We start from the raw sequence: 25,186 nt of genomic DNA on the forward strand, positions 1-25,186 counted from the left end.
ATCCGTGCCCTGACCAACGCCGTTTCTGACAAGGTCCACCTGACCACGGACACGTGGACGAGTGCTGCCGGGCAGGGCCACTATATATCGCTGACGGCACATTGGGTTAACTTGGTGGAGGCTGGGACCGAGTCTGACACTGGGGCTGCTCATATACTGCCGACGCCGAGGATTGCGGGGCCTACCTCGGTCCAGGTGTTTCAGGCCTACTATGCCTCCTCCTCCTCCCACCCCTCCTCCACCTCCTCCTCCGAACTACCATCCGTGGGCACGGCGCCATCAGTCGGTAGCTCTAGGCACAGCAGCAGTGCCGTCGCTAAGCGACAGCAGGCGGTGCTCAAACTGCTGAGCCTAGGCGACAAAAGGCACACCGCCCAAGAGCTATTACAGGGCATCACGGCGCAGACTGATCTGTGGCTGGCACCGCTGAACCTCAAGCCGGGAATGGTTGTGTGTGACAACGGCCGTAACCTGGTGGCGGCTCTGCAACTCGGCAGACTGACACATGTGCCATGCCTGGCCCATGTGTTAAATCTGATAGTTCAGCGTTTCCTCAAGACATACCCCAATCTGTCTGATTTGCTCACGAAGGTGCGCCGCATCTGTGCGCATTTCAGGAAGTCCAGCCCAGATGCTGCCACTCTCAGGGCAGCGCAGCGCCGCCTCCAACTGCCCGCTCACCGACTGTTGTGCGACGTGCCCACGAGGTGGAATTCAACACTGACCATGTTATCCAGAGTTTACCAGCAGCGCAGAGCGATTGTAGACTGCCAGATGTCAACTTCCACCAGAACTGGTAGTCAGGTCAGTCAGCTTCCTCAAGTCTACAATGAGGAGTGGACGTGGATGTCTGATATCTGTCAGGTGCTGAGTAACTTTGAGGAGTCAACACAGATGGTCAGTGGCGATGCCGCCATCATCAGCCTCACCATCCCGCTGCTTGGCCTGTTGAAAAACTCTCTGGTCAGCATGAAGTCGGAAGCTTTGCGCTCGTCACAAGAGACAGGGGAAGAATATTCCCTTGTTGATAGCCAAAGCACCCTCAGGTCTGTTTCTCAGCGCATATCGGAGGAGGTGGAGGTGGAGGAGGATGAGGAGGAAGAGGAGGAGAATGTTGGTGAGACACAAGAGGGGACCATTGTTGAGTCCTTTACTGTTCAGCGTGTATGGGCAGAAGAAGAGGAGTTGGAGGAGTTGGAGGAGGAGGAAATGGACAGTCAGGCCAGTGAGGGGAGTGAATTCTTACGCGTTGGTACTCTGGCGCATATGGCAGATTTCATGCTAGGCTGCCTATCCCGTGACCCTCGCGTTCAAAGAATTTATTCCAGCACCGATTACTGGGTGTTCACTCTCCTGGACCCACGGTACAAGCAAAATCTTTCCACTCTCATCCCTGCAGAGGAAAGGAGTGTGAGAATGCATGAATACCAGCAGGCCCTGGTGCACAAGCTGAAACAGTATTTCCCTTCTGACAGCGCTAGCGGCAGAGTGCGTAGTTCTGCGGGACAAGTAGCGAGGGAGAGTAGGCGAGCAGGCAGCTTGTCCAGCACTGGCAAGGGTACGCTTTACAAGGCTTTTGCCAGCTTTATGTCACCCCAGCAAGACACTGTCACCTGTCCCCAGTCTCGGCAGAGTAGGGCTGATCTTTACAGAAAGATGGTGAGGGAGTACGTAGCTGACCATACCATCGTCCTAAATGATCACACAGCTCCCTACAACTACTGGGTTTCAAAGCTGGACATGTGGCACGAACTGGCGCTGTACGCCTTGGAGGTTCTTGCCTGCCCTGCCGCTAGCGTCTTGTCCGAGCGGGTTTTCAGTGCAGCTGGTGGCATCATCACCGATAAGCGTACACGCCTGTCGACTGACAGCGCTGACAGGCTGACGCTTATTAAAATGAATAAAGGCTGGATTTCTCAGAATTTCCAATCTCCACCAGGTGAAGGAAGCTCAACCTGAATAATTGATCCACTCCTCCTCCTCCTCATTTTCCTCCTTCTCCTCCTCTTTGTACAGTAAAGCAGAGGAAAATGGCTATTTTTTGACAGGGCCCACTGGCTCTTGCTATAGTACTTCATGCATTTAATTTTTCTGGAGGGCCACCTACCCGGTCCTCTGTTTGAAACAATTTTTGTGAGTGCCACATACAGGCACTCAATCTATTCCATTTTACTGCAGGGCCACCTACCTGCTCCTCTGGTTTGAAACATTTTTGGGACTGCCACATACAGGCACTCAATCTATTCCATTTTACTGGAGGGCCACCTACCTGCTCCTCTGGTTTGAAAAATTTTTGGGACTGCCACATACAGGCACTCAATCTATTCCATTTTACTGCAGGGCCACCTACCTGCTCCTCTGCTTTGAAACATTTTTGGGACTGCCACATACAGGCACTCAATCTATTCCATTTTACTGGAGGGCCACCTACCTGCTCCTCTGGTTTGAAAAATGTTTGGGACTGCCACATACAGGCACTATCCAAATTAAATTGTCTCCATAGCAGCCTCCACACGTTGTCTCCATTGCTACCTCCAAAAGTCGTCCATATAGCTGCCTCCATACATCGTCCCTTTATCAAACGAGGTGTGTCAGGCAGAAATTTGGGTTGTTTTCATGGATTCCACATCAAAGTTGTTAACTTTGTCGCCACCCTGCTGTGTTATCCACAAAATATACTGGCAAACTTTTACCATTTAGGGATATTATTTCAGCGCTTCTTGCGCATCTGTTTACATTCCCCTCACCCGGCATATCCTAAACTTATAAGAACGCTACTACACTTGATCTTATACAAAAGGTTCTTAGAAGTGCTGTTTGGGGAGTAGCCTAGAGACAGGGGCTTGAATTGGCGAAAGCTCGCCTGGCAGCGGAGCGCCAGCTCCATGCGCATCATGCGCTTCTTGCGCATCTGTTTACATTCCCCTCACCCGGCATATCCTAAACTTATAAGAACGCTACTACACTTGATCTTATACAAAAGGTTCTTAGAAGTGCTGTTTGGGGAGTAGCCTAGAGACAGGGGCTTGAATTGGCGAAAGCTCGCCTGGCAGCGGAGCGCCAGCTCCATGCGCATCATGCGCTTCTTGCGCATCTGTTTACATTCCCCTCACCCGGCATATCCTAAACTTATAAGAACGCTACTACACTTGATCTTATACAAAAGGTTCTTAGAAGTGCTGTTTGGGGAGTAGCCTAGAGACAGGGGCTTGAATTGGCGAAAGCTCGCCTGGCAGCGGAGCGCCAGCTCCATGCGCATCATGCGCTTCTTGCGCATCTGTTTACATTCCCCTCACCCGCCATATCCCAAACTTATAAGAACGCTACTACACTTAACTTGGTGCAGGCTGGGACCGAGTCTGACCCTGGGGCTGGTCATATACTGCCGACGCAGAGAATTGCGGGGCCTACCTCGGTCCAGGTCTCAAAGGCCTACTATACCTCCTCCCACCCCTCCTCCACCTCCTCCTCCTTCGAATTACCATCCGTGGGCATGGCGCCATCAGTCGGTAGCTCTAGGCACAGCAGCAGTGCCGTCGCTAAGCGACAGCAGGCGGTGCTGAAACTGCTGAGCCTAGGCGATAAAAGGCACACCGCCCAAGAGCTATTACAGGGCATTCCACATCAAAGTTGTTAACTTTGTCGCCACCCTGCTGTGTAATCCACAAAATATACTTGCAAACTTTTACCATTTAGGGATATTATTTCAGCGCTTCTTGCGCATCTGTTTACATTCCCCTCACCCGCCATATCCTAAACTTATAAGAACGCTACTACACTTGATCTTATACAAAAGGTTCTTAGAAGTGCTGTTTGGGGAGTAGCCTAGAGACAGGGGCTTGGATTGGCAAAAGCTCGCCTGGCTGCAGAGCGCCAGCTCCATCCCAAGATCCAACTAACATAGTTGCAGCACCTTTAATCTACTACTAGTTCACTGCCTCCATAATAATAATAATAATAATCTTTATTTATATAGCGTCATCATATTCTGTAGCGCTTTACAAATCATAGGAAACAAATACAAATGTAATGTAACAGAGCACAACATTTGTATGGAACAACAGGAGTGAGGTCCCTGCTCGCCAGAGCTTACGGTTTATGAAGATGATGGGGTAACACGAGGTAAAAGAATATTTAATGGTCAAGCCATTCTTCTTAGGGAATAGAAAAAAATATAATAAATGGAATTGCTGTCGCTTGAACCACTCAGCCGTCATCTTATATACCAGGTCCAGGGTGAATGGGACTGCAGAGAAGTCTGGTGCCTGTTGGTTGCTGGATAACAGATGGGAGGACGACACAGGACGGGTTAGTAGAAGAGTTAAAACTTCATGCAGTTAATGAGTGTTATAGGCTTGCCTAAAGAAATGGGTTTTAAGAGCACGTTTGAAACTTTGGAGGTTAGGTATTAGTCTGATAGTCCAGGGCAGAGCATTCCATAGAATTGGTGCAGCTCTAGAGAAGTCTTGGAGACGCGAGTGGGAGGTCCGCACTAGGGTAGAGGTTAATCTAAGATCACTGGCGGATCTAAGAGCACGGGTTGGGCGATAGACTGAGATAAGAGAGGAGAGGTAGGGGGGTGCAGCATTATACAGAGCTTTATGGATGAGGGTTATTATTATTTTAAACTGTATTCGAAAGGAGACTGGCAGCCAGTGCAGCGACTGGCATGAACTGTAAGCATACATGGTCCCCTTATCAAACGAGCTGTGTCAGGCAGAATTTTGGGTTGTTTTCATGGCTTCCATGTTAACTTTGTCGCCACCCTGCTGTGTAATCCACAAAATATACTGGCAAACTTTTATCATGTACCGATATTATTTGAGCGCTTCTTGCTCACCTCCTTTGGTTCCTCTCTGACACCCATTGGTTTGAAGCCTGAGTCCAATTAGGGTATGTCGCCATGCCACTCTCTAGCCTGCTGCCGCTGCCTCTGCCTCTGCATGCCGTCCCCTATAGTGTCAGGGTCAATTATTGGATGTTTTACATGCTATCTAGCTTCATTCTGTCACTCTGTCATGGCCATGCTGTTGCCCATAATTTCGGCATAATGGTGCGATTAAGCAGCCTCAGAGGCATCCATGCATGCTGCCCCTGCTGTTTCCTGTCCATTTCCGTGGTGTTTCCATCCTTTTCTGAGGTTCCCAGGTGTTTGGCCAAGCTTCCCTGTGCAGAGCCTTGGTCCCCTTGAAAAATGCTCGAGTCTCCCATTGACTTCAATGGGGTTCGTTATTCGAGACGAGCACTCGAGCATCGGGAAAAGTTCGTCTCGAATAACGAGTACCCGAGCATTTTAGTGTTCGCTCATCTCTACTTCTTAATTATCTTATTCAACCTTTGGCAATCTCTACTAGAAATACAGTTACCCCAGGCTAAGTACTATCACAGATTTATAGGCATCAACAACATTTGCTTAGAACAAGTTAAGTATATGTTCACCCGTAGTCGGCCTAGTCACATACTGTGTTAATTTTGACCATATACCCGCTTACCTGACATGGTTAAAATCCCCTGTTAGAATCAGTAAGGCATCGCTATATCTGCCTTGTAATTCACCAACTACATCCTGAAGCACTTCAATTGCTGCTTCATAGTTGGCTGAGGGTGGGATATATATTCCAACTAGAATTACTGCTGAGAATTCCCTCGGAAGGTAGAAGGGCCTCATCAACAACGCCAAGATCTCAGCATTACCGCAACAGTGTTGAATTCTTACAGTTATATGTTCGGCTAAACACCACCCCTGATCGACATAAATGATAATACCTCCTCCTCTTTTCTTCCCACTACTACTACAATCCCTATCACCTCTAACCTGGGAGAAACCCGGTACACTAGTCAGGCTATTCGGGATCATATCATGTAGCCATGACTCAGTAAAACACATGATACAGCATTTTGATATTTCATTATCATCCATGACCATAGAATGTAATTCTTCCATTTTGTTCCTTAAAGATCTCACATTTCCAGTTAACACCGATGGAACAAAAGGTCTCATCCCCCTCTTCCTCTGTTTACACTTAAAGCCAGCCCCTGTACCCCGAAAAGGTCTCCTAATTTCTTTCGGTATGGCATCACGCTTCATATTTCTCCTCGGTATAGTTTTCCTAATCTCTAGGAGCGCAAATCTCGTCCCCTTAATCCTACTCATCTCATTTAATCTCAAGTATTGATCTTTATTTGTTTTCCCGCGATTATACACCCTGGGACTGAGATTTCTCAGACCCATATTAAACATATTCCGACCTCTAGAGTATTCAAATCCCCCTCCATATTCTCTACTTTTGTTAGCCAACAGTTAAAATTCATTGTCCTTTTTTGGCCATAAGGGATATTGTAAAACAGTTCCGGCATTCTTCCTCGCCTGTTCTGCCTGATCAGGGTATGGGCCCATAGTCTGGAGGAGCAAGCCTGTGCCTAGGACGGAACCCGAGACATGTGATATGTGGATTGATAGAAGGGATAGAAAAAACTAAAGAAGGTAGAGGCTAGTTATTGCTTATAATAAAATGGGGAATATGTTCCTTCTGGTTTGGTTGGTATTAATGTCATAAGGCCTCTTGTAGATCATGCTTGATGTCAAGGGAGCTGAATTACAGAGTAGCTAAAAGAGGTGTGGTTTTCCTTATCTCATCCTGGAAAACGTATGTACATATTTTACCAGAATCCCCTAGTAAAGTGTCCATGACTATAAGTTTCCACACGCTTACAAGGCAACCTTAATTAGCAGTCTCCCAAAGGAGAACTCTTACTCCCTGAACCTCATCACTAATAAGGGTGATTGACTTGCAAAGAAAGAGTCCCGTAGTTTATGTTTTTGCAAACAGTTTTGGTTTCTGTAAAAAATAAATTCAGTTGATAGGTTGGGGTTAGGAAGGAATTTTTACCTACTTTTGGTGGTGTGTGGACTTTTTCCCAGACAGATGTAGTACAGGGAGGCAATTAGTGATGTCCTGCAATCCTTGGTGGTGGAATTATATTCACCACAGCAATTCTGAACCCTTACCTGGAATAGTGTGGACAGGCTTGGTGGTGTCACATCCTCCCTTTGCAGGAAGATAGGTGACCTTGTCGCTTGGGAGGCGGTGCTACGGGCTTAGACAACCAAAGCAGCATAGGGAGCCACAGGCGTTACAATGGTTTTTTTCTTTGTGTATCATCCACTGCAGCTCATGTTTTGTTTATCGAGGCTTGTTCACATAGTGCTCAGATCACTGCTTACTTCAGAGACTGACTGCACAGGGTATAAATGACACATGTTTTGTCTTCTGCACATTGCTTGAAAAATTCCACACTAGAACGATCCTCCGGGATGGGCTATATGTGCTCATCGCTGGGCTGCTGGGGGGTAACAGGCCACGTCGTGGGTACAAGCTACCTCATGCACCTTTGCACCCTTCTGCATCTTCTGCTGGCTACCTAGGGCTTTGTAACCACCATCTCTTCCTCTGAACTATCATAGCCTTTGATTCATGTTGAGTCTAGGGCATCATTATCACCCCTCAGATATTCTGTCACCAAGTCCTCACCGCTGCCCATTCTGTCATTCTGCAAATTGCAGAAAGCAGCACTTTGGTTTGACTTTAATCATTTTAGAAACCCCTTAGCGCTCTGCACCATACTAGTACTGCGTGGTCTCCCATGATTAGTGCTTTGGGACGTTCTAGTAGGGTGCCTCGCCAATGCTGGTTTGGCTCTCCACTGGAGCCGAGCCGGCTTTGGGGGTCGCGAGGTGATAGCAATGATAAACCGCTGACATCCCCGAGTAACAACCGTTGTCAGAGTGGGCTCTGATCACAGGTGTTTAACCTGTTAAATTCCGCGGTCAGGGTGACTGCAGCATTTAACTTGCCTTTGGGGGGTCTTTCCACCACGATCATCCCCCCCCCGAGCCATTTTCGGGGGGCCCCAATCATTGCTATGGCAGCCCTGGGGTCCGATCAGGCTGAAACTGCTAATACCCTGCAATACATCAGTATTGCAGAGTATTATCAAGATCAGATGATTGCTCGTTCATGTTCATTGCTTGTACTAATAAAAAAGTAAAAAATAAATTAATAAATTAATAAAATGCTCATAAGACCCAAAACACATAAAGAGACATATAATGCACAAAAAAGTCTAAATCATAACACAAACCCCACATATTTAATATCACCACTTCTGTAACAACCCGTAGAATAAAAGTAAATAATTATTGCACCCGTACAATGAACGCTGTAAAAAAAAACTTTAAAAACCTGCCAAAAATTATTTAATCCCACAAAAAATGCAATAAAAAGTGATCAAAAAACATGTACACCATAATGATAGTGTTGTAAAAAACAATATGTCCCACAAAAAACAAGCCATCAACCAGCTCTGTAGCCAAAAAAGTAAAAATGTTTCCCCACATTAGGGTTTTGTTTGGCAAATTTAGTAAAACATAAGAAAAAATATTCATGTATGGTATCCCTGTAATCGTATCGACCCATAGAATAAAGATAGCATGATTATTAGGCTATGCGGTGAACAGCAAAAAAAAAGTTAAAAATCCAATACAGAATTGATGTTTTTCTCCTCCTGACCTCAAAAAAAAGTTCATAAATTTTCAACAATAGGGGATACCAACCCCCAAATGGTAACACTGGAAAAAGCATCTCATCGCTGTGCGCCCATAAAACAAGTAACGGCCACATGCGGGGAGGGGGGGGTCTCTGTACTTCGGAGAAATTGCATAATAAATTTTAAGATGGGTTTTCTCTTTTTCTCTTTTTTTTTAATCTAATTTTAGGGCAACCGACAAAATTTGACCATTGTAAATTTCACCTCCATTTTGATTAAACTACTATGAAGATCTCAAGGGGTTAAGGGCTTCCTAAGCTGTTTCTGATAGTTGAGGGGTGCAGATTTGAAAATGGGTTGATTATAAAGGGGTTTTTAACACTAAATATTTAAATTTTTTATTCAAAACAGTATTTATCCCCAAAATAGTCAATTGTGAAAATGCAAAAAAATCGATATTCGATTTGTAAGCGGTGCGACATCAAAATAAATTATCCAGACATTTCAAAAATTATGAAAATGTAAAGTAGACATATGCATTTTAAAAATGGCAATTTTTTAAAAATTCATCATTTTTTCTTTTTTTTTGTAAATAAACGCAAAACTTAGCAGACAAAATTTACCACTAAAATGAAGTACAACATGTGGGGGAAAAAACGAACTCAGAATCGCTTTGATAACAATATTCAAAAGTTATAACCATTTAAAGCAACGCATGTCAGAATACAAAAAATGGGGCTGAGCCTTAAGCTGTAAAATGGCTGCCTCCTTAAGGGGTTAAATGAACAATGCAATTTTATAGTTTCATTTTATGTTGTATAAATAGTATAGATAATTATAGGAAATTATATTTTATATTTAGTAGTATGGATTCAGAATGTAGAATTGACTAGAGTTGATATATATACGTACCTCTACTGCGCATGCCTGAAGAAGGAGGAGTTACCTCTGAAACATTGCGGTTCACACCTGTTTGTTCCGTGGAAATAAATGTGAAGAATTTTTAAACGGTATACAGGCGGTCCCCTTCTTAAGAACACCCGACTTACAGACGACCCCTAGTTACAAACGGACCTCTGGATGTTGGTAATTTACTGCACTTTAGCCTTAGGCTACAATAAACTATAACAGCTATAACAGTTATCAAATGTGTCTGTAGTTAATATTTATTCTTGATCCTGGTTCTTATGACAACACAACATTTTTAAAATCCATTTGTCACAGAGACCAAAAAGAAATTGGTTGTGGTTACAATTATAAAATATACAGTTCCGACTTACATACAAATTCAACTTAAGAACAAACCTACAGAACCTATCCTGTACATATCCTGGGGACTGCCTGTATTGGCTTTCAGGAGATCTTTTTTGTGCAGTTGTGAAGACTACAGGAGTCTTTGTTAATGCAGAGCCTGAGTGAGTTAAGCATCCAGAATACTTTCTGATGTTTGAATGACTTTTCGGATGACACTGAATGTAAAGCTATATTGTAATATAGGAGATTTTGTTATATGTGGGCCTAAATGTATTTTTGTGTGTACAGGCCCTTTGTCACAAGATTATAGCACAGATTGTGTTTTATTTTGGAAGTTACCGTATTTTCCGGACTATAAGGCACACATAAAAACCTAAGATTTCCTTAGAAATCCAAAGTGCGCCTTATAGTCCGGTGCGCCTTATGTATGGAGGAGGGCAGTGACTAAAGGAGGGCAGCGGACCCTACTTACATAGGTCCCCGCTTCCGGAGACAGCAGATCTCCAGCGGGAACTGCAGACCATGCGGCAGAAGTTGGTTCACGCTATGGCGCCTGTTGTTCGTGCCGCGTGGTCTGCAGTTCCCGCTGGAGATCTGCTGTCTCCGGTAGCGGGGACCTATGTAAGTAGGGTCCGCTGCCCTCCTCCACCTGAACGGACCCCCTTCCCCATTTCCCTGGGGAGACCATTCACCTCTTGTCGGGTTGTCGGGTCTGTGGAGAGTCGCTGGTTGCGACCTCTCTGCTCAGTTTTCAAACCAAGCCCCCGGACCTCCTCCTAACCCTGCGGCTTATGGTCCGTTGCGACTTATATATGGAATTATTCCATATAAGGCCTTTATTCGTAATGCGCCTTATAGTCCGGTGCGCCTTATCACCAGGAAAATACGGTATTTCAATAATTTGTATCACTGTTTTTAAGTAGAAGATCTTAGCACAAATGTTGTAACAAACTTCTTGTAGATGTCCATGTGCAGATATCTAAAAAACATGAGGATAACCTTTCTCCCCACAGCCATAAACTAAAAGTAACAAGGTTGTTCATGGACCATGATTAATACCATTGATTTCTTGTTTTGGGTATGATTTATGGTTAAAAAAAATTTATTTCATTTATGAGACTTTTTTCTTATATTCATGAAGAACAAATATATGGCATTTTAAACCCATAAAATGATTTTAATTGCTTCATTTTATTTTTCTTTATACTAATCTTGGATTTGAGGCGCCACATTGACAATAAGCGTCTATTGCTTGGCAGTAATATCTATAACAATTGTTATAAGATGATATGATAAACATGTATCGTAGATCTACTGCATGGAGCCACTTCCAAAAGTCTTTTGGTTAATAGCATAGAGCTTTTGGAAAGTGATTTAAATGTTAAAAGACAAAATGACATAATGTTGGTTTTAAATCGGTTGAGAAATGTTGACAATAAGAAAGATACAAAAGAAGATTTTGTGACATACAAGGACTACCAGACAAAAGAGAATCTTGTCACAGTTCTATAAATATATATAAGATACAAATATATAACTATATATAGTCATTGGCCCACATTTACTTGCATCAGTTTTCTGGCGGATTTGCACATCCTTTTTGTTGCAAACTGCTTGCACAGGTATTTAAGAAGTGTCTGAGACACATTTGTGGTGCACGCAAAACAATTGCATTGCGTCACTTTGCGGCGAATGCTGCACTATACCTGACGCGACACAAAATTCTGCACTGAAATGGGAGTTCCAGTGCTCCGGGGGATCATGCACCACATTTAACATCCAAAGTCTTACAGAAATGTGTTGCACACGCCTTGTTAAAGGGGTATTCCCACGAAGACAAGTTTCCTAATTAAACTCAGGATAACAAAATAACACATTCTCTAATTCACTGTTGTTAACAAAAATACAGCATTTCAAAGATATGTTTCCATCCTGTCTCTATCAGTCCTGGTGTACACAATTTCAGTTGCTCTTGGTTTCCAACCCTGAATCTTCTGACTTTAGTGTCGGCATCCATCTGGACCTGATCTCCATCTCCTTCTGCTCCTTGCAGCGGCCCCTCCCCCTGCATTCCAGGACAAGTTCACACACTGACTTCCTGCTGGCAAACAACAGCAGCAGCAAGAGGAGAGCTACAAGCTACAGGCAGATAAGTTCTTTATTTGAGAAGGGGGAGGGAGGCACAGTAGATCTGATAGTATGATAGAGCAGAAATTAACCAAAGCCGACTGTGTCAGAAACTAGTAGTAGTCGCCCCGTCCACACTCTGAGATTTTACGCTGAATATCACTAAGTAATAGGAGCTAAAACAACAAAACAACATAGTAAAACTGAGTAAAATTGGAAAGTAAGGGATTAAAAAGTATCTTTATTGTGTAAACATCACTAGGCAATTGAAATTTGAGAATTTTCTTTCATGGGCAAATAACTTTAAAGGTGCACCAAAAAAAAATTGGTGCACTCTGTTGGGCCAGTGCACAGGGTGCCAGATTCATGAAGAACGAGCACCACAAATCATGAATTTGGCGCACTGAGCACTACTACTGAAGAAAACTGAATATAGTGCAGTTTTCACAGTTTTCAATTAATGTGGGCCATTGTCTGCAGGGATAGTGAGGTCAGGATCAGACCTTGTAATGAGGGAAATGGTAGTTATTGTAGTGTTAACACTATGTACCCTTGGATCGGCAGACATATGATAAAGAGTGGCTTCCAGACAACCAGCAGCAGGGAATGGGTGGACAATTGTCCTTATAGATAGATACCCTGACTGGTTCCAAGATATTTAATTTTGATGAGTCTACTTACTGTAGTGGGAGACAAAACCTGAGGAGACACCCAAGCTTGAGCCCCTAACATGGGTTAATATTTGGTACCCATGTTATTATTAATCTGTTTGTCATTAGTAAACCTGATGTTTTTAGTCAGTCACATAGAGAAAACACTGGACTGATGAACACTATGTAGCTTAACTCTCCACTGACACCTAGTGACAGTACAGGCGGTCCCCTACTTAAGAACACTCGACTTACATACGACCCCTAGTTACAAACGGACCTCTGGGTATTGGTAATTTATTGTACTTTAGTCCTAGGCTACAATGATCACCTTTAACAGTTATCAAATGTGTCTGTAATGAAGCTTTATTGTTAATATTGATTCTTATGACAACCCAACATTTTTAAAATGCAATTGTCACAGAGACCAAAAAAGTTCTGGCTGGGATTACAATGATAAACTATACAGTTCCGACTTACATACAAACTCAACTTAAGAACAAACCTACAGACCCTATCTTGTATGTAACCCGGGGACTGCCTGTACTTAAGAACAATCAGCCAAGTGTTTGTTTTTTACCTCCATGAAATGCTGGAAGCTGGAAGTGTTAACCTGTTAACGCTCTGCGTCCGATATATCGAATTAACTTAGTGACTTAACGTTCAGCATCCCATATATCTGATATGAGCCGAACCGGCATCAGGATACACTGGAAGCAGACACCCTAGTGTAACGCCCGCGGTTGGCATGGGCTCAGATTGTGGGTGTTTAACCCGTTAAATGCCATGGTCAGTGCGACCATGGCATTTAACCTGCCTTTGAGGGGGTCTTTCCCCCACAATCGGCCCACCCGCGCCGCCTTCGGGGAAGTGCTGATCATTCCTATGGCGGTCCTGGGGTGCGATCAACACCCCAGGGCTGCCTGCAGGCAGTGCATGGAAGATGGCGTCTCTGATGTCATCTAAAAGACATAGGCTGACACTGCTAATATTCTGCAATACATCAGTATTGCAGAGTATAATTATAAACAAGCAATCAAATGATTGCTTGTTTATGTCTCATGGTGGAACTAGTAAAAAAGTTAAATGTTAGTCAATAAAAAATAAAGCAATAAATCAATAAAAATGCCCATAATCCCCAAAACATATAAAGAGACATAACACTAAAAAAGTCTAAATCATAATACAAATGCCACATATATAGTATCACCACATCCATAACAATTTATAGAATAAAAGTTAATAAGTATTGAACCCGCATAATGAACGCTGTTAAAAAAAAAACTGTTAACAACCTACCAAAAATTATAATTTTTAGCTATTGATTCCCACAAAAAATGCAATAAAAAGTGATCAAAAAACATATTTAGTCCAGAATGATACTGTTGCAAAGTACAACATGTCCTGCAAAAAACAGACCATCAACTAGCTAAATAGCCAAAAAAGTAAAAATGTTATGCTACTTGGAAGATGGCAATGCAAAAATGATACATTTTTCCCACATTAATGGTTTTGTTTGGTAAATTTAGTAAGACCTAAGAAAAAATATTCATGTATGGTATCCCTGTAATTGTATTGACCCATAGAATAAAGATTACATGATTATTAGTCTATACGGAGTACAGAATTGATGCTTTTATATTCCTGACCGCAAAAAAAATTCATAAATTTTAAACAATAGGGGATACCAACCCCAAAATGGTAACACTGGAAAAAGCATCTCATCCCACACAAAAAAAATGCCATCACATGGCCCCAATAATGAAAAAGCAAAAATGTTGCAGCCTACAAAAGGGGCCAATGAGAAAACTAAAACCCTGGCAGCTGTAGGGCCCTCCTTACCTTCTGTACCTCGCTGTGTGCCCATAAAAGTAACAGACACATGTGGGGGGTCTCTGTACTCGGGAGAAATTTCATGACAAATTGTATGATGAGTTCTCTCTCTTTATCTTTTGGAAATGGTAAATTTTAGGGCTAAATAAACATATAATCGACAAAATTTGACCTTCTGAATTTCACATCCATTTTGATTTAATTATTAGGAAGATCTCAAGGAGTTAACAATCTTCCTAAAAGCTGTCTCTGATAGTTTGAGGGGTGCAGATTTGAAAATGGGTTGATTATATAGGGGGTTTTAATGCAAAATATTTAAGATTTCATTAAAAACAGTAAATATCCCCCAATAGTAAATTCTGAAAATACGGAAAACCGATATTCAATTTGTAAGCCGCGTGACATCAAAATAAATTATCCAGACATTTCAAAAATGATTAAAATGTAAAATAGACATATGGGAAATGTTATTCAGCAACTTATTTAGGTGGTAAATCTATCTGCCTGAAAACGCGATTATTTCGAATTTCAAAAATAACACATTTTTCAAAAAATTCATAATTTTTTCTTTTTTTTTTGTAAATAAATGCAAAACCTATCAGCCAACATTTACCACTACAATGAAGTACAACATGTGAGGAAAAAAACAATCTTAGAATCATTTTGATAAGTAACAGTGTTCGAAAGAAGTAACCATATAAAGCAACATCTCAGAATACAAAAAATGCGTCCTTAAAAAGTTAATATAAATGCACACCATTTGTCAACAAATCCCTGTGGTTGCTCACTTCTATGCGCTACTCAGAGGTGCAACAGCCATGAGGCGAGCTGAGCCTCTTGCTTCAGGCAACATGATATATATATATGTCTCACCGGCCACTTTATTAGGTACACCTGTCCAACTGCTCGTTAACACTTAAATTCTAATCAGTCAATCACATGGCGGCAACTCAGTGCATTTAGGCATGTAGACATGGTCAAGACAATCTCCTGCAATTCAAACCGAGCATCAGTATGGGAAAAAAGGTGATTTGAGTGCCTGTGAATGTGGCATGGTTGTTGGTGCCAGAAGGGCTGGTCTGAGTATTTCAGAAACTGCTGATCTACTGGGATTTTCACGCAAAACCATCTCTAGGGTTTACAGAGAATGGTCCGAAAAAGAAAAAACATCCAGTGAGCGGCAGTTCTGTGGGCGGAAATGCCTTGTTCATGCCAGAGGTCAGAGGAGAATGGGCAGACTGGTTCGAGCTGATAGAAAGGCAACAGTGACTCAAATCGCCACCCGTTACAACCAAGGTAGGCAGAAGAGCATCTCTGAACGCACAGTACGTCGAACTTTGAGGCAGATGGGCTACAGCAGCAGAAGACCACACCGGGTGCCACTCCTTTCAGCTAAGAACAGGAAACTGAGGCTACAATTTGCACAAGCTCATCGAAATTGGACAGTAGAAGATTGGAAAAACGTTGCCTGGTCTGATGAGTCTCGATTTCTGCTGCGACATTCGGATGGTAGGGTCAGAATTTGGTGTCAACAACATGAAAGCATGGATCCATCCTGCCTTGTATCAACGGTTCAGGCTGGTGGTGGTGGTGTCATGGTGTGGGGAATATTTTCTTGGCACTCTTTGGGCCCCTTGGTACCAATTGAGCATCGGTGCAACGCCACAGCCTACCTGAGTATTGTTGCTGACCATGTCCATCCCTTTATGACCACAATGTACCCAACATCTGATGGCTACATTCAGCAGGATAATGCACCATGTCATAAAGCTGGAATCATCTCAGACTGGTTTCTTGAGATCTGGTGACTGTGGAGGCCATTTGAGCACAGTGAACTCATTGTCATGTTCAAGAAACCAGTCTGAGATGATTCCAGCTTTATGACATGGCGCATTATCCTGCTGAAAGTAGCTAATTACTATACAGTTCTTCACGTACACAAGAGAAACTGATTGTGGGAGCTTAAGGTGTGTTCCTGTTATTAATTCTTGATATTAAGCAGACCTCAAGTCTGGAAAGCTTTGAATTTTGAAGACCAGAACCTCTCATGGAATCTAAGCACATCAATCACAGCAGTCGGTTGCAAACCCAAGCCAAGGAGGGCAACCTTAATAAAGCATTTCCATTTTCCAGTAGCTGGTAAACCACAAATATTTAATGCACCCTTTTTAGAAAATCATGATACCTGATATTCATTTCAAAAAATGCTTTTTTTTCTCAAAATTTTTAGTACGTGGTTGTTAGAATTTGAAAAACCCAAAATGAATGATAAATGAATGTGTCGTGGAGGTTATCAATACTAAAGACCCTTCTTGTGCAGTCTTATTACCCCTAACCTTTTTAAGCATGTTTCAGTAGTATTGTCTGCCAGATACTGCAATGAATGCCAAACTATTTGGCCAATTGGTGTGTTAAGCATAAAATCCAAACCTCTGGCTCATGTACATTCATTTACCATATAATTTAGGGATGCTTAAGAATGGGGAGGGTGTTGGAAGACTTAATAAATTGAGCAGGGTGGGAGTTCGTATTATGAATTTCATGGTCTTTTCATCATAATGAATTGGGTTAGGAGGAACTATATCAAAGTATTCAGAGGAGTTCAGAGTAAATTCAGCAAGGGGCTGGTCCTTTATTATGATGTATTCAGTTGGGTTGGGCTATATTTAAAGTGTCACCACTTTTTCACAATTACAGCTAATGACAGGTTCTTATAAATCCCTAGTAACTATTTAGTGCACTGATAGTTTTCTATATATCCATTTTGTGTGCATCTTATTCTGAGTAGTAAGGAGGCATAAGCCATGGGGAGGAGTAGATGGGAGGGGCGGGCCAAGCAGGACATGCACCCTCTGATGCCAGGTAATGTATATGGGGATATAAGATAAAGTTGATTTAACCGGTTAAGGACCGGGCCCTTTCCTGTTTTGTCATTTCCATTTTTCACTCCCCACCTTCAAAAATCTATAACTTTTTTATTTTTACACGTAAAGAGCTGTGTGATGGCTTGTTTTCTGCGTAAAAAATTGCACTTCATAGTGATGGCATTGAATATTCCATGCCATGTACTGGGAAGCGGGAAAAAAATTCCAAATGCAGTGAAAATGTTGAAAAAACGCATTTGTGCCATTTTCTTGTGGGCTTGGATATTACGGTTTTCACTGAGAACCCCAAATGACATGTCTACTTTATTCTTTGGGTTGGTACAATTATGGGGATACCAAATTTGTATAGGTTTTATAATGTTTTCATACATTTACAAAAATGAAAAACCTCCTGTACAATTTTTTTTTTTTTGATTTTGCCATCTTCTGGCGCTAATGACTTTTTTATACTTTGTTGTACAGAGCTGTTAGGGGTGTCATTTTTTGCAACATTTGATAATATTTTCAATGATATCATTTTTAGGACTGTATGACCTTTTGATCACTTTGGGCTTTGGGCGCTATTTTCCGTTACGGGGTTAAACGCATTGAAAAATCGTTAATAGATTGTGATAGATTGGGCATTTTTGGATGCATCGATACCTAATGTGTTTATGAATTTTACTATTTATATTTATGTCAGTTCTAGGGAAAGGGGGGTGATTTGAATTTTTAGTTTTGTTATATTATAATTTTTTTTTTTTTAACTTTTTTTAATTTTTATTTTTACTATTTTTCAGACTCCCTAGGGTACTTTAACCCTAGGTTGTCTGATCGATCCTATCAAATACTGCCATACTACAGTACAGTACTACAGTGCCGATGACGTCACTATCTTTTTGAGGCTGCCGGCAGCTTTGCTGGCAGCGATCGCTGTAATAACACCCGCGATCGGTGCTAGCACCAATCGCGGGTGTTACCGGTAAGTCTTTGCTGCAATATGCAGTGGCCACATTAAGTATTAGGCATCCAATTACCAAATGAGGTTCAATGTAAGGTTTTTCATCTCGGTCGTAATATTAAGCATGCAACATACACTGATCTGCAAAAGGGTAACAATGTTTTAAACTTTTTACTTTCAAGCTCCACATCTGACCATCCATTGTACCATCATTTTATAAACAATTATCTTAGCTACCTCATACCACTAGTTTGACTTTCAACTATTTAACATATATTTATTTATGCAATTTATTGTTATGTAACTATATTATACTGTACTATAATGCTACTGCATTGCTCCTTTTTTCTTCTTGTTAACTACAAAATAAAACCTGTTCTCATAAAGAGCAGCCATGAATATGTAAAAAAAAGAGAAGTACCATCATCCAGCTCATCAATGTTGGTCTATAGCCTCAGAAAATTGGAAATATGCATTAGGTGAGTTCTATGAAGAATATAAGCTCAAGGCCATCCATCCAGACATGATCTAACAGTTCTGATATGACAAATTTGACAGTGGAGGCAGGGGCGCTGCTACTGTTGTAAAAGATCCGGGACACAGGCCTCAATGCACGTGTATCGAACTTTCACTAATGCCCACTCCTGTACATTACCCCCTTTATGTGTGGTTGGGCCTATAACTACTGTACCCAACATGTACAACTCCAGAAACCACAGGAGAAATCCCTACCTTTCATCCAGTTACTGAAGGTGATATGTTCTCTTTCTTCTCCCTTAGGCCCAACATCACCATGCCTCCTCCTCAGCCATGTGTCCTCCCTGTGGAGTTAACCACATAGACATCTTATTTTCTTCATTGTCCCTACATCTTGGCCCCTTAACAGTGTTATCTTGCTGCTACCCCTAACACTCTACCTCCTTTATGGTAAGGACCCTTTCACATACATATTTTCTATGACCAGATCAGGACTGCTTGGCTTGAGAGGTGGAGGGTTGACCAGTCCTCACATTCTTAGGGAAGATATATTTTTATGGTGACACACAAGTGTGCTCACAGTACCATGAACAATGGTCCCCTATGGTGGGCGTATGTTAGCTGCTGTTAGCATACCGCCATAGCTAAAATCATGTGAAAGGGGCCTACAGATACACAAAGTCCTCCTGAAATTACAGTTTTACAGAATACAGAAACTAATATAACATTGTAAAAGCCATAAAACCTATATATACATCTATACCTGTGCCCCCCCCCCACTAATTTTCCTTCAATGTGACCCTAAAGTAAATGATGCCCTGCCTAATCATGTCCATATAAAGGAGCACCTCTCCTAATAATACCTACACTAAGTACTGTCTGCACACTCCCGACTAAGAAGTCCCGCACAGTGCCCTAATGTCCTCACAGCCCCCAGTAATGTCCCACACAGTCCCCACTAAGAAGTTCTCCAGAGCCTCCTCTAATGGCCCCCACAGCCCCCTGCAATGTCTAAAGAGCCCCCTGTTATGTCCTTCACAGCCCCCCTGTAATGTCCAAAGAGACCCTTGTTATGTCCACAGATCCCCCTCCAATGCCCCCCACCATCCCCCTGTAAAGTCTAAAAATCCCCCTTCAATGTCCCCCACAGTCCCCCTGTAATGTCAACAGAGCCCCCTCTAATGTTGCCCACAGACCCCCTGTAATGTCCAAAGAGATCCCTGTAATTTCCCCCACAGCTCCCCTCTAATGTTCACAGGACCCCCTCTAACACTGCCCTTGTAGTCTCCTCAGAGCCCCCCTGTCAGATCCCCCACAGCTCCCCTGTAATGTCCCTCACAGACCCCACTAAGAAGACCCCCTACAGTGCCCAGTAATGTCTCCCTACAGCCCCCCTAACTTCCTCACAGGCCCCAGGGATGTCCCCAGAGCTCCCTGTAATATATAACACAAACCAAACATAATATACAATATATACAATAAATTACCTGCTGGTCCAGCCCCATTCCCACCTAGCGCAAACAATAACTTAAAATACACCAAAATGAATAAACACTAAATACCAAATACCACAACCCCCACCCAACCGATTATCATATCCTAAACCAAACCAATAAACAAAGACAAGCCACACCCACAAATAAACATAAATAACCATAAATGCACCCCACACCCGCCAATACCAAACCACCCCACACACATCACATCCCACACCCGTTTTTTGTTAAAATAAATATATACTAACAAACACTATATACTATACTAAACTAAATCCCACGCCTACACCCTTCCCTTCCCCTCAGACACTGGTCTTAGTCCAAAGTTAAGTAGTCCAGACCCCCACAGTACCCAGAAATGTCCCCCCACAGTGCCCAGTAATGACTCCCCACAGCCCCCCTAATTTCCTCACAGGCTCAAGGGATGTCCCCAGAGTTCCCTGTTATATCCCCATGCCCCCCTATATTGTCCCCCAGAGCCCCCTGTAAGGTCCCGACAGCCCCCTAATTTCTTCACAGGCCCCAGGGATGTCCCCAGAGCTAACTGTAATGTCCCCCACAACGCCCTGTATTGTTTTTAGAGCCCCCTGTAATGTCCCCCAGACCCTTCACTAAGAAGTCTCCCACAGTCCCCCTATATTGTCCCCACAGCTCCCTGTATTGTCCCCAGAGCCTCCTATTTTGTCCTCACAGCCCCCTGTATTGTCCCCACAGCCCCCTGTATTGTCCCCACAGCCCCCCGTATTGTCCCCATAACCCCCTGTATTGTTCCCAGAGCCTTCTGTTTTGTCCCCACAGCCCCCTGTATTGTCCCCCAGAGCCATCAGCAATGTCCCCCATAGGGCCAAGTCCCCTCATTGTTCCTCTCTCCCCTCCCCTATACTCTTTTCCAGCTTCTTGCTGTTCTCTGCAGCACTGAGGCATGGTGACATCATCACCTGGCGTCTCCTGCTCCCGGGAGCTATAGTGAGCTGATTGAATGGCTCTGAATGGCTCTGTTCACCACTACAGGGTACAGACTGAGGAAATCAGCCCTGGCAGCAGGAAGAGTGTCCTGACCCGGGACATTTGGGGCACACGCCAAAAGATCTGGGGAACAGGCCATGGATCTTTTGACCTAGCGAAGCCCCTATGTGGAGGTCACCTCTTTGCTTTGAAAAGTGTGATCAATGATGTCCGTGAAAGCACTGTGTGATGCACATGACACAAGTCAGTAATGGTTTAAAAAAAATGAAGGAAAAGTCAAGTTTGGTGGAGGAAATCTGATGATATACAATTGTTTCAGAGCCAAAGGCATTGTATACCTGACCAGGGTCAATGGTGATGAGCTCTACTTTAGTATCCTACTTCATACACTCGTGTACTGGGTATGAAAAAAAAACAACTTAGTGTTCCAGCAGCATACAGTGACCCAAAGTATACATTGACGATGAAGTACAGTTGCTTGATTGGTTCCCAACATTACCCAGAGTGAACCCTGGGATCAGATATTGGTCAAAACATGCTTGAATCTTATCAAGAGCATGCCCAAAAATATTCAGTAAGTTCAGTAAGTTTTGAAAGTCGAGAGAGGATTTACCAAATGCTAACAAAATAATTCTGAAATCTGTATAACTAAAAATATAAAAGATGGTTGCAAGTAAAATGTATGTACGAGATAGTCCAGATAATTGTCCATAATACGATGCTCGTCCCATGTTCAGAGATGGAGTGGGTTGTGAGATAAGTAGTCTGAAAGTCAACATTCAGCATGGTGATGTAATATTACTACTTTACAAAGCATTGATTCAACCACACCTGGAATCTGCTGTTCAGTTCTGGGCACCAGTCCAAGGATGGAGTTAGAGAGGATATACAGAAGAGCCACAAAATTGATAAGAGGCATGGTGGAAATATCAAAAGGATTAGATTTATTCAGCATTGAGAATAAACTATTAAAAGGTGACAAGAAAATAGTTTTAACATTTTAACATTTTTCACAATACTTTTGTTGGACCATTTATAAATTTATAATCACCTTGAAAGTTAGGGGATCACTATTTTCTAGAGAAAATTTTTTTAAATCTCTACAGATTATGAAGTTTGTTCATGACAAGATCATCAATAATACATGCTTATACTTGGCGAGTTCTATTAATCTTATTTCAATATTTCACTTTTTTTCGCAGCCATGGGGTCCATAATTGTGTATGTGGACACAAAGATTAGTATGTGACCTGAAAACATAATGTATTATTGGTAAATGGTAATGTATTGATAATGTCTATATTTCATTTAAGGTATCAGGAAAGACCGGAGAGGAGGACGCATGATGAAACACAAACGTCAGAAAGATGAGCAGGAGCAAAAGGCTGATGGGAATTCATCTGAAATAAGGACAGCATCCATTTGGGTCAACCCCACTGTTAAAAGCATGAAGTTGAGCCCAGTTTTGTCTTTGACAGCAGAACAGCTAATCAGTGCCTTAATGGAAGCTGAGCCACCGATTGTTTATTCGGAGCATGACTCAACTAAACCTCTCAGTGAAGCCTCTATGATGACACTGCTCACAAACCTTGCAGATAAGGAGCTAGTGCACATGATTAATTGGGCCAAACGAGTGCCAGGTACGTTTTTAGGAAATTAACTTCGATCAGTCTACTTAAATAACCTGTCCTTAATGTTGGGAAATTTTAAAGAAAACCAACAAGATAAGCTATCATGTGTGTACTTGGGGAATACCAAATTTCCTGATGATTTACGACTTGAGATACAAATGAGATTCAGTTTCCTTACCTTGCTCTCTTAGCTGTAGCAGCATTATACAGAAAATTATATAGAAGTACTGAACATTATTCATTTTAAAATAACAGTAGGTAGAGTTAGCAATTTAGTAAGGATTGTGGCAGAAGGAAAGAAGCCTAATAAGTTTAAATATTTTTCTCTGATAAAATATACATAGAACACATTTTATTTATAAACCCATGTTTGTTGAAAATATAGTAATCATTTGCATATTTGATATAGCCCAAGGCATATTTCCACCTTTTAACACCTTTCATACCATTTTAAATCCAGATAAGTTCAGAACGCTGATTACTATTTTAACTATTACTATTTATGATGAATGACTTTAAAGTGGTTGTCCCATCTCAGGGGACCCATACCTATCATAAGGTTGAAGGTCTATTGACTTCCAACTCATTTCTTGAATGGAGCATTGGTCAGATCGACTTCATGTCAATGGAAGAGTTGAAAAAAGCTGAGGCTATCTGAACTTCTTGTGACTTAAAGGAAATTTACCACATGGGTGCACTATTGTACATCATACACAAATCCATGCTGGTGTGTGTCACCTGAAACATGATCAAGAAACAAGAAAAACATTTTCATAACCCCAACTTATCGTACTGCACCACGTGAGGAAGGATGAACTCTAAAATAACTAAGGGGGGTAATACATGGTACTGTCTTGGTTCCAAGGAAACAACATTACCGGTAAGTAATTTATGCTTTCCCCCTTCACCACGACAGCACCCACCAGAGAGAATATAATAGAAAATATCTTAGGGTGGGCCAACAGTGGAAGGAACCCTTCTACCAAATGATAGCTCATGAGCACCCGCCACATCCAACCTGTAGTACCTGAAGTGTAGTGCGGGGATGACCATGTAGCAGCCTGACAGATCTGAGTGACCAAGACCTCTCTAAACTCTGCCCAGGAGGAGGAGAGTGCCCTAGTGCAATGGGAACTTAACCCTACTGGGAATGGGAGATCTGCCTGAGTATAGGCTGCGGAAATGGCCAACTTCATCCACCTAGTGAATGTACTTGAGGAAGCCTTCTTTCCCTTTGCTTTTCCTCCGAATAAAAGAAAAAGGCAACCGTCCTAAATCTCTATCCCTATCAGATGAGGGATTTGTGCCAAATGTTGGCAAAACTATCTCCTGAGTTCTATGAAACTTAAAAGCAACTTTAGGAAAAAAAGCTGGATCAGTCACCAACACCACCCTATCGTCCAGAACTTTGGTATAGGGAGTCCTACAGGACAGGGCTGAGATCTTCTGGCCAAAAAAAACTGTCTATAGCGTTAACCATCTTCTATGGGCTCAAAGGTTCTTTCATCAGCGAGTTCAATACTGGGGAAAGATCCCAGGGAGGAACCGTACACCTCCTGAAAGGGGCAATACGGGAGGCTGCTCTAATAAACACCCAGTGATGGGAGGCCAGGGGCTTCTCAAACAGTGCACTCAAGGCCTAAACCTGAACTTTAAGCGTAGCTGGTTTTAACCTCTTTTCTACCACTTTCTGCAGGAAATCTAGGATCTTAGAGATATTAGGGTGATCCAAGTCAAAATCCGGCTCTTGACAAAATTGAGAAAAAGCCTTCCACACTCTAAAATAGATATTTGAGGTGACTGGCTTCCTACTCTCTAACATTCTTAGAAAGCCCTTTCTTAGCTAAAATCAGCATCTCAGATTCCAGTCTGTCAAGTGTGGATGGCTGACCTCTGGGTGGAAAACTGGGCTCACAAAATATGGCGCCGACGCCAGACACTAACCTAGTGTGTAGACAGCCTGATCCAGGCAGAGTGGAGCCACTGCTCACACTCGACCAAGCAAAAAAGGAATCTTATAGGGCCAACGCCTGCATATAGGAATCAGGAGAGTCGCTGTGATTAAGACTTAGGACACACCGCAACTTACTGCTGTTTTTTCCCCTGAGGAGTGCATCTAACGGTGCACGAAAGGCATAGGGAATAAGGTACACAAACAATCTTGTCCCCGAGAGCCCTGAAACAGCTGCACTCCGCAACCCCACTGGCTTGCATCTGTCACTAAAGACAAAGGCCTTATTTTGCCTCCAGGACACTCCTTTCTGAAGGTTCTCCTCTACTAGCCACCAGTCTAGGGAGCCCTGGACCTCCTGAGGCTGTAGACAGAGCAATTCTAGATCTTTAACATGTGTAACTGCAGGGGTCGAGAATGGAACTGAGC

General features: G+C 42.6%; 1 protein-coding gene across 1 annotated transcript in view; it reads left to right on the forward strand.

The window, feature by feature from the left end:
• ESR1 (estrogen receptor 1) overlaps positions 1-25,186 on the forward strand; it is a 467,840-nt gene that overhangs the window by 338,676 nt on the left and 103,978 nt on the right. The window contains exon 5 of the mRNA XM_072140946.1: positions 22,489-22,815. Within this exon, the coding sequence (XP_071997047.1) occupies positions 22,489-22,815 (327 nt within the window). The remainder of the gene's footprint in view (positions 1-22,488; positions 22,816-25,186) is intronic.

The sequence above is a fragment of the Engystomops pustulosus genome, chromosome 3 (assembly GCF_040894005.1).
Source record: "Engystomops pustulosus chromosome 3, aEngPut4.maternal, whole genome shotgun sequence".
NCBI lineage: Eukaryota > Metazoa > Chordata > Amphibia > Anura > Leptodactylidae > Engystomops > Engystomops pustulosus.